This window comes from Eurosta solidaginis, chromosome 2 (assembly GCF_040869045.1).
Source record: "Eurosta solidaginis isolate ZX-2024a chromosome 2, ASM4086904v1, whole genome shotgun sequence".
In the NCBI taxonomy this organism is placed as follows: domain Eukaryota; kingdom Metazoa; phylum Arthropoda; class Insecta; order Diptera; family Tephritidae; genus Eurosta; species Eurosta solidaginis.
Window position 1 is genome coordinate 7,750,074 of NC_090320.1, and position 10,738 is coordinate 7,760,811.

At 41.1% G+C, this 10,738-nt stretch overlaps 2 protein-coding genes across 2 annotated transcripts; both read left to right on the forward strand.

The window, feature by feature from the left end:
* Positions 1–1,128: 1,128 nt before the first annotated feature.
* On the forward strand, positions 1,129–6,017 carry PolG1 (DNA polymerase gamma, catalytic subunit tam). The gene is made up of 2 exons (XM_067764255.1): positions 1,129–4,109; positions 4,546–6,017. The coding sequence occupies exons 1-2, from the start codon at positions 1,267–1,269 to the stop codon at positions 5,213–5,215; spliced, it is 3,513 nt and encodes a 1,170-aa protein (XP_067620356.1). The 5' UTR covers positions 1,129–1,266; the 3' UTR covers positions 5,216–6,017.
* A 131-nt stretch (positions 6,018–6,148) lies between these two features.
* Arpc1 (Actin-related protein 2/3 complex, subunit 1A) lies at positions 6,149–9,005 on the forward strand. Its single transcript, XM_067764267.1, has 3 exons — positions 6,149–6,706; positions 6,778–7,211; positions 8,305–9,005. Exons 1-3 carry the CDS (start codon positions 6,634–6,636, stop codon positions 8,926–8,928), a joined length of 1,131 nt encoding a protein of 376 aa, XP_067620368.1. The 5' UTR covers positions 6,149–6,633; the 3' UTR covers positions 8,929–9,005.
* The last annotated feature ends 1,733 nt before the right edge of the window (positions 9,006–10,738 follow it).

Below are 10,738 nucleotides of genomic sequence, written 5' to 3' on the forward strand. Positions count from 1 at the left end.
CATGGTCGAAGGGATTGTCAAAAGGAGATGGCAAACTCAAAATGAAACCAACACATTGGCAACATTTTACTTACACATACAAAAACTGCTAAGTTTTATGTTTCCATTCCATACCATTCGCACCAACACCAATACACAGATTTTGACAATTTGAACAGACATATTTTGTTGCTTTACAGATGAGCCAACCTGTATATAGTTGAACCATGAAATCAAATAAAAAAAGTTTATAATCAGCTGTTCCATGCTGCCACCTTGTATCGTTCCGCCATGGGTTATGGTTACATGGGTTATGGTAGGTAAAATTGTGGTTATGACTATGGCAAGTTTGTCGGCGCAGTGACATAGATGAATGGATTTGCAACTCTTTGTTTCGAGAGAGCGCTGTCAAAATGCACATTTTTTGTAACATTTATCAATGATGCCACTACAAACAAAAATGAATAGATCTGAAAATGGGGATTTTTGAAATACATTTCGGCGATTATAGTTTCAATCATTTAATAAAATGATAGTCGTAAAATGTTTATTTCCTTAAAGTTATTTTACAATAATACGACTAGTTAGAGTTAAATATAAACAAATCTAAGTAAAATTTACATTTCGATTAAATTAATTAGTCAAATATTGTAACGCATTTAACTCGCAGTGGAAACCATATATGCTTTTGAAATTTCAGTAAATCGGACCTATGATATAATAGTTAACATTATTTGATGGATAGGGCTTATCCTACAAGTCTGGCGTTCCAGGTTCTGTGATCAAAATGGACTGGTTGCATCGAGACTTCATATTTTCAAAACCTATTTTTAGTGATAACTTTTGAATGGGAAATAATATTTACCCTCCGCCTTCGAACTAATAATACTTACACTAAAACAAGTATTTTTATCCTTTTTCCCATAATTTTTGAACGCTATTCTACAGTTGTATGTCAAACTAAAGTTTACGAAAATTTTGTGACAGTTTTTCGTTTTGGCTGGTACATTTTTTGTTCTGGCACCCGCTTCAGCTGGCGCGAGGGATTTATCTGTGATTATTGCTAGCAACAACTAGAAGATAAATCCCTCGTGAGAGCGAAAATATGAGAGCGTAAGCAAAAGATTCGTATCAATATAATCTATGCACTCGATAGAAATTGGCCATATTTATTGTGTCTATTTTTGTTTCACTTTTTTTGCCGGTCTTTCGACAAAAATGAGATTCATTACCGATTAGTATGGTACAAAATGATGAGATTATTCACCGTTTAAAAAACAGATATCAATGCAGATTTTTCGAAGTTATACCACGAACTTTGGCGAAGTTTATCCTTGCAGTACCATTAAAATTTTCCGTCGAAATGGACTGGGCACCAATGATTCTAGTAAAAGCAAGAAGGCAGTACCCGCGAGGCCTGCGAAGGACCCCTTTGCAGTGGAAGCAAATGATGACATCAATAGAACTACGTCAGTTACTAGTGATAATTACGCTGAAAACGCAGTCAAAGTGCAAATGATTTCACGAACTCTACACAAGCAAATATTTAAGAATTCAACAAAAGTAACAACGGAGAATGCAGCAGATTATATAGCCGAATTGAAAAAGCATGGTATCGATGTGCAAAGCACAGACATCTTATCAGATGTAAATCTTCAACTGCCCGAACTACATGGCAAAAACATAGAGGAACATTTCCATACAATAGCTAAAGTGCAAGTGGAACCTTATCAAAATTTACTCAATGCCTTAGTCAACTGCAAAACCCTGCCTGCGCGCCCAAAAGAATGGCACTTCCAGAGCGGTTGGACAGTTTATGATGCAATTAGTGGCGAAGGCAAATCTATAAGTGTTCCTTTAGCTGATGCTTTATTTTTTGATGTGGAAGTGTGTGTTATGGAAGGCGCAGCGCCAGTATTAGCAACAGCAGTTGGTACAAACAACTGGTTTTCTTGGGTAAGTTCACAACTTATTAATGAAGGCAAACAATTGCGTGAACAACATGCATCATTGAAACGTTACACTTTAAATGATCTTATACCATTAGGTACCGGCAAAGGTCCTAAAATAATTGTTGGGCATAATGTTTCATATGATAGAGCGCGTTTGCGAGAACAGTATTTAATTGAGGATACAGGTGTAAGATTTATTGATACAATGTCTTTACATATCAGCGTAAGCGGAATCACTAGCTATCAAAGAGCACTTCTCAAATCAAAAAAAGAAACAGATCCTGCAGATGAAGAATGGCAAGCGCAGAGTTCACTTAACAGTTTAGTGGATGTACATCGCTTATATTGCGGGGGTGAACCACTTTCTAAAGAGGAGCGCAATATTTTCTTGAAAGGTACTCTAAATGATGTAAAACAAAACTTCCAACTATTGATGTCATATTGTGCTAATGATGTTGAAGCTACCTTCAATGTATACGTAAAACTTTATCCAATGTATTTGGAGCGCTTTCCACATCCCGTTACTTTGGCTGGTATGCTTGAGTTAGGCTCAGCATATTTACCTGTAAACTCTAATTGGATGCGCTACCTGAAAGAGGCTGACTTATCGTACGAAGATATGAGTATTGAGGCAAAAAATCATCTTACACGACGTGCTGATAACGCTTGTCGCCTAATGAAGAATGAGGCATATCGAAAAAATCTTTGGCTTTGGGATGAAGATTGGAGTGTACAGGAAATAAAAATGAAGAAACCAAAAGTTATAAAAAATAGAGCTCCCCTTGATGTAGTTAGCAGCAAACAGGGTAGCCATGAAACGCTCTTGGATAGAGAAACACAGCTACAAAGAAAGTTTCAATATTTGCATGATATGAAAACGCTTTTGCCCGCACGTCGTCCACTCTTGCCTGGTTATCCGGCGTGGTATCGCAAATTATGCAAAAAGTTTCCGAAAAATGCCAGCGTAAATAATGCAGATTGGTCGCCAGGTGCTACAGAAGTTGGTACTGGTATGCAAATAGCCCCAAAACTACTGTCCTTATGTTGGGAAGGCTATCCGTTGCATTATTTAAGAGAACACGGTTGGGGGTTTCTTGTACCTTTTCGTTCACAACCATATCCGCCAATAGGGCTAGGAGATGGCTTAAATAGTCCATATCGTATACCAATTGCAAACCTCGTAAAACGTTGCCCCCTACCTGACCATCTGGATTTGAGTAATATAGATTCAAGCGAGATCGCATATGACTTGTGCACACTCAATCAAGAATTGGATTACAAATTAGGAAAAAGAGAATTTTTAAAAAAGCAACCAAAAGATCATACAAACGGAATTTATAAAGGTGCTGGCGTTTGGTGTAGGAAAGTGCTAGAAGGTTGCTGTTTTTTCTTTAAATTACCACATAAAAATGGAAACTCCTTTCGTGTGGGTAATCCGTTATCAAAAGATTTTCTAAACAAATTCTCAGATAATGTACTAAGTTGTGCCGATGCTGTAGAAGGTTCAGCGAAACGTGTTATTGATATTGCGCGTATGATGTCGTATTGGCGCAACAATCGTGATCGCATAAAGGGTCAAATGGTTGTATGGCTGAGTGAAGATGAGTTACCGCCAAGTTTTGGCAAATGTGCTACACACATGAATGTTGATATGATGGATTATGGTGCAATTTGTCCACAGGTCGTCGCCTGTGGTACACTTACCCGACGCGCAATGGAGCCCACATGGATGACAGCCTCTAACTCACAACTTGAACGTATTGGTTCTGAGTTACGCTCAATGGTACAAGCACCGGCTGGGTATCGTTTCGTTGGCGCTGATGTGGATTCTCAAGAGCTGTGGATTGCTTCAGTATTGGGTGATGCCTATGCATGTAACATACATGGCGCCACACCCCTGGGCTGGATGACAATCAGTGGATCGAAATCGAACGGGACTGATATGCACTCCATTACAGCGAAAGCGGTGGGCATATCACGGGAACATGCAAAAGTGATTAATTATGCACGAATCTATGGTGCGGGACAGAATTTCGCCGAAGGTTTACTGAAACAATTCAATCCAAATTTATCAGATACAGAGGCGCGTGTGAAATCACAGAAAATGTTTGCTATTACGAAAGGCAAACGAATTTATAGACTGCGCGATGAATATGTAGACAAATACGAAGATCGAAGGTATGTAACTTTAATTTATTTTACAACTCCGTATCACGGACGTGTTGTGTTGGTGAGTGTTTCCTAAATTGCTTGACCTCTTAGGCAATAGACTATCTCGTGAACGATTTGAATAGAAACTGGGTGGTTAATAAGTAGGTAGGGAACGCTTTGACACTTTAAACTTATAACCTTTTGAAACCCGAACCAATGCTCGATATATACCAACTTAGTGCCGGACAGCGTAAACCAGAGGTTGCGTAACCAATTCTAAATAAGTACCTAGCCAAAATGGGGATCGAGCGGGTACACTTAAAGAAGCCATCAAGTGGATGGCTTATCCAAATTTATTGGACCGAACCGTTTAGCATTCAAATGATATAATAAATCGAGTTTAATTTAACAAGAATGCCAATGAAGGCCACAATTTTAAAGTTATCTTCTCTTTCCATTTCAGCTATTCTGGTTACGAGGCACTAAAATTAGCATCATCTTGCAATTTAGCTGTTAAAGAAATGTTCCAAAGCCCCCGATGGCAAGGCGGAACGGAAAGCGCTATGTTCAATAGCCTGGAAGACATTGCTTCAAGCGAATGTCCACAGACTCCATTTCTTAATTGCCGTCTCAGTCGGGCTTTAGAAATAAGCGGAGGTGATGAAAATCGGTTTCTTCCCACACGTGTCAACTGGGTGGTACAAAGTGGTGCTGTTGATTTCTTACATCTCATGTTAGTATGCATGCGTTGGCTAATGGGTCAACAAGTCCGTTTTAGCTTAAGTTTCCATGATGAAGTGCGATATCTGGTAAAGGAGGAGTTAGCCTACAAAACAGCTCTGGCGCTACATATCACAAATCTTCTAACGCGTTCGTTTTGTTCATCACGCCTGGGGCTCTCAGATTTGCCGATGTCTGTGGCTTTTTTTTCATCAGTTGAAGTTGATACGGTTCTGCGGAAAGATAGCAATATGGACTGTAAGACGCCTTCGAATCCTCATGGCCTTCATATTGGATATGGTATACCACCTGGTGAGAGTTTGGATATTTATGATGCAATTACAAAGGCTGGTGGAGGTGATATCAATCAATGGCCGTGGATAAAACGGGATGTATTATGTAAATTTAAGTAAAAAAGTTGTTGTTGCACTAACGATAAAGATACTCCTTTTGCGGACTGTTATCGATGTTGATGGTCCTTTGCCGGATATAGATCCGGTACGTTCCGGTAACAAAGCGCCATTAAGGTACTAGCCCGACCATCTCGGGAACGATTTGTATGACCACATTAAACCTTCAAGGCCACCCCCCCTGCCCACCCTCTAGTTCCATAGATTACTTCTAATGAATTCTAAGTTGAAACGGTTTGTTATTGAACGTTGTTACTTATTTGAGTCAAATATGTATTTGATATATGAAAAATATGTATATACTGTAAAAAGGAATGAAAAAAGTATGTACATATCGCCTTCTGAGTGGAATAACCATTATAAAACACTTACTTTATCATGGGAATAACAACCTATATCGGCTGACACTTCGTAAAACGACCTATCTCAGGATATTTTTCAAAAGCGCCTTTTCTTAGAATTCGGTTGAAGTACCACCTAGCTAAAATTTTGTTTGTAAAAGTCCAACTTCCCATTAAGATGTACCGAATTTACTTTCAGATACGACGTTTTCGAAATGATAACCGATATGGAATGATATTGAACTCAGCAGTCGATATGATACAAGTTTACATACAACTTAGCAGAAGAATCGGTAATAATACAGACATGAAAACATAATACCTATTCGCCATGCGATTAAGTCCACACCCGGCCAAACTAACATCAACATTTAGAAAGAATTAGTATGTACCTAAATGGTGAATAAAAGGCATAGCAACAAAAAGGCAATACTTGGAGATTTTAGGCCGAGCTTATCTTTCAACTTGTGTCGTGCTCCTTTTATTTTTTATTGTTCCCTAGACATTGGCGGGATGGGACGTACATGTCTATGTCTACTCCAAACGGCATCTGCAAGGCAGTTGAGTTTTCACTAAGAGCTTTTCACGGCAGAAATACACTCGGAGTGTCAAGACACTGCCAAGGGGCGACCCCGGTTAGACAAATTTTCTTTTAATTGAAAAACTTGTTTTCTAAAATTTTGATATTGCTTTGCCCGGGGCGTGTACCCAGGATGTTCAGTGTGGTAGACGGAGCACGCTACCATCACACCACAGCGGCCGCCAGCATACCGATAAAGCGAGGGCATAAATAAGTGAAGCCCGCAAATAACACGGCATTCTCACCATATCAGTCTGGCTTCCTCTATCACGTCAATCTCGATTGACTACTTAATTCAAATATGGAATAAGATATGGCAGCACGGTACGACTGTCAAATTAGGTGTCATAACTAGGCTGGGAAAAAACACATCTGAGATACCAGTGAATTCTTTTAATTATAATTTCCAGTTAATCGTGTAGACGGTCCAGAGTCCGCGATTATTGGTTTTTATACAAAGCATAAAAGGTAAAAAACAATAAAGTCCATTCATATCAAAAATGTCTGAACGTTATACTTTCGGTGGCTCCTTGGCATCAATAACTTGTCACGCCTGGAACAAAGATCGTTCACGTTAGTATTTACACGTTATTTGCATTAGTCATTCATAGCTTTATACATTTTCCACGTATCGGCCATAATAGAAATAGCACTTTCGCCTAACAACAACGAGATCCACATCTACAGTCGGGAGCGTAGTGATTGGAAATTATCGGATGTATTAAATCAACATGATTTGCGTGTTATGGGAATTGACTGGGCCAAGAATACCAATCGAATTGTCAGTTGTGCTGCCGATAGGAATGCATATGTATGGTCCCAAGGTGATGATGGTAAATGGAAACCTACATTAGTGCTATTACGTATTAATCGCGCTGCAACTTGTGTTAAATGGTCGCCAGCTGAGAATAAATTTGCTGTTGGTTCGGGCGCACGTTTGATATCCGTATGCTATTTCGAGTCTGAAAATGACTGGTGGGTGTCTAAACACATAAAGAAACCAATACGCTCAACTGTAACATCTTTGGATTGGCATCCAAATAATGTGTTGCTTGTAGCTGGATCCACGGATTATAAAGTAAGTAAAAGAAATATTATTTTGCTTGCAAAACAAGGAAATAAGGTTACGGTCCTACTAAGACTCGAAAAAGGAATTTGCATAATGATCATTAATTTTTCGATACAAGGCGAATAATAATAGGTATTTAGACAGGGTATTATGCAAATAGCTTCATTGGTACATTCCCCTAAAGTGTGATATTACTCGAAAAAAAAAAAATCGTCCTGCCTTATCTTAGGAAAAGCAAACCACATTGACATTCTTACCTGCATTGAATGGATTGTAAGCGCAATATATAAATACGCAATCAACTCTCAATATGAAGCAGCTTCGATGTAAATTCTAGCTTCATCAATACACCCCAAAACCATGTTGTTGTTGCTGTTGTTGTTGTAGCGATAAGGCACTCCCGAAGGCCTTGGGGGAGTGTTATCGAGTTGATGGTCCTTTGCCGGATGCAGATCCGTTACGTCCCGGTACCAAGCCCGACCATCCCGGGAACGATTTGTTATGACCACACGCGACCTTGTAGGCCATCCCACCCTCCCACCCCCTACATCTATGAGGAGTTCGGGGTCGCCAGAGCCACGGCTGTTAATGAAACAGGATTCGCCCGGATAGGTTAGGTTGACAATTGGGTTTGGAGAAGTTATCTATTGCGCTGGCAACCTGAAAGGGCTGCGCTACACAAACACCTTAAATACGGTTCACACCCCGGGCAAAACAACATAAAAATTTTAGAAATAAGGTTTTTCAATTATAAGAAAATTTGTCTAAGCTCCGGGTGTATTTCTGCCATGAAAAGCTCTCAGTGAAAACTCATCTGCCTTGCAGATGGCGTTCGGAGTCGGCAGGAAACATGTAGGTCCCAATTTGTAGGAAAAATCAAGAGGAGCACGACGCAAATTGTAAGAGAAGCTCGGCCTCAGATTTCTTCGGAGGTTATCTCGCCTTACATTTATTTATTTTAAGTAATTTATAGTTTTAATTGTTTGTTAGGAAATTCTGAATGAAATCGGACAATGGCCCTATGGTATTTGTGTCAACGTTTTTTTATACATATTTTCTAATCCGCTAAACCATCACCTACTACTTATTTGATTCTCTCCAGGTCCGCGTATTTTCCGCTTACATCAAAGATATTGAAGATCAACCCAGTCCTACACCCTGGGGTAACCGCATGCCTCTCGGCAATCTAATGGCTGAATTTAGAAATTCCACATCCTCTGGTGGTGGTTGGATCAATGATGTTAGCTTCTCAGCTGATGGATATAAAATATGTTGGACTGGACATGATAGTTGCATTAATGTTGCTGACGCCACAAATGTCAATGCTGTAGTACGTTGCAAAACTCAATTTTTACCATTCCTTTCATGCATTTGGATATCGCCAGTGTCCATAGTTGTGGCTGGCCATAGCTGTGTACCATTGGTATATACTTTGATTGAAAATTCTAAATTATTACTCACTGCAAAGTTAGATAAGTCACAAAAGAAGGAATCTAGCGGTATATCTGCTATGCGTATTTTCCAATCGTTGGATCGCAATTTAAGAACTGAAAATAATGACACCAATGTTGATTCCATTCATCAGAATGCCATTACTTGTATTTGTTTATATGCAGGTGAAAAGGAAAATGCAACAAAAATCAGCACATCAGCTGTCGATGGCCAACTTGTTATATGGGATATCGATAATGGATTGAACAATTCCATGAATAACTTGAAAATTTAAGCTTTAAAATGCAAACCAAAATTTATGTTGTATCTTTGTGTACTATTTTTATTAATATAACATTTTTCTTTAAAGAATTGCTTAAATGTCTTTCAAAGAATTCCCCCACAAAAAAGAAGCTTCTCGCAACGACAATCAAATACGCTTCCCAAGGCAGTCGGTTCTATGTACCGGAGCGACTCGGGATTTTTCCCGACCAAGGACTGTCATTTCAGTGTGACCCCATTTAATTTGTTTCGTCCCTCCCACAAATTGTCATCCTCCCAGCAGCTCCTTGCAGCAGGTCTGCTCAATATTCTCTTACTCCGGGAAGGTATCGAATCCAATCCGGGTCCGTCTCCTGACCCCGGTCCTGAGAAATGGTTTTGCTGCATTTGCCAGAAAAGAATCTTTTTAGGACGGTCATACTCTGTTCAGTGTGTCTCGTGCAAGGGATGGTTGCATCGGACAGGTTGTTCTGGGCTTGATCCCAAAACCCGACGTCCACGTAACTTTTATAAATCTTTTGTGGCTCCTTGCTGCTCACGCCCAGGGGGGACCCGTAGTCTACGCCTAAGCGCCCCTCCACTACCTTCCAGCAGCCTTGCTGCTCAGCAAGCCACAACAAGTACCCGCTGCTGCTCGCGCCCCACGGCGCCAACAACTCAAACAGCTGATACCACTCATAACTACTACCTTCGTAGTAGAGCTGGTAGCAATGCTGAGCATCAGCCCCTGCCCCCGTCTTCTTCTCCCCCCATCTTTTCTGGCAGCAATTGTGCAGGTCAGGGAAACATACTCTTAGTCCCTACCTCCGTTTGCACCGTCTGCCAGCACAGAATATATAGGTTTGCAGCTCCTGCCTTGGGTGGTGCCACTTTCTTAGATGTTCTGGTCTCCGCGACGGCAACCCCTCGACGGGTTTCATCGCGCCATGTTGCCAGGTCGCAAACCCAAATCATCCGGGTACCCCAATGCTTGCCCAAGGGCGCCCAGTCCCAAGGCTACAACAGCAATTGCGTCCTGGCCTTCCACAACCTAGGCGTAGTCACCCGTCACTTACCCCTAGAGTGGCGGCGTCACCCCTCATGCACTTCAGAATTCTGCAGTTAAACTGTAATGGACTAACTGGGAAGATTACGGAGATAGTCGATTTCATGAAGCGGCACAACATCCGCATTGCTGCGATTCAAGAGACTAAACTCACAGCAAGATCTGCACTGCAGACCTGCTCTGGGTATAATGTCCACAGGAAGTACCGCGAGAGCGGAAATGGAGGCGGCCTCGCGTTTATTATACACCACTCTGTGCAATATCATATATTTGATCCTGGCATCGACCGCAGGGACAATGCCTTAGAACATTAAGGCCTATCTGTGGGATTCAAGGGGTTGTGTAGCGCAATATATAGCTTCTCCAACCCAATTGTCAACCTCACCTTCGAGCGGCGAATCCCGTTTCACTAACAGACGAGGCTCTGGCGACCCCAAGCTACTCATGGAAATTGGGGGTGGGGAGGGAGGGATGGCCTGAAGGTTCAATGTGGCCATATAAATCGTTCCCGAAATGGTCGGGCCAGCACCTTAATGGTGCTGTGTTACCGGAGCGTATCGGATCTGTATCCGACAAAGGACCATCACATCGATAACACTCCCCAAAGCCTTCGGGGAGTAACCTGATCGCTACAACAACAACAACAACAAGGCCTATCTGTCCGGTCAGGCGATGCAAATCTAGAAATCATCAACATCTACATCCCTCCTGTCACCTGTTGCCCCAGTGGATACAATCGCATTATCTTAGGCGATTTCAATGCCCATCACGACCTATG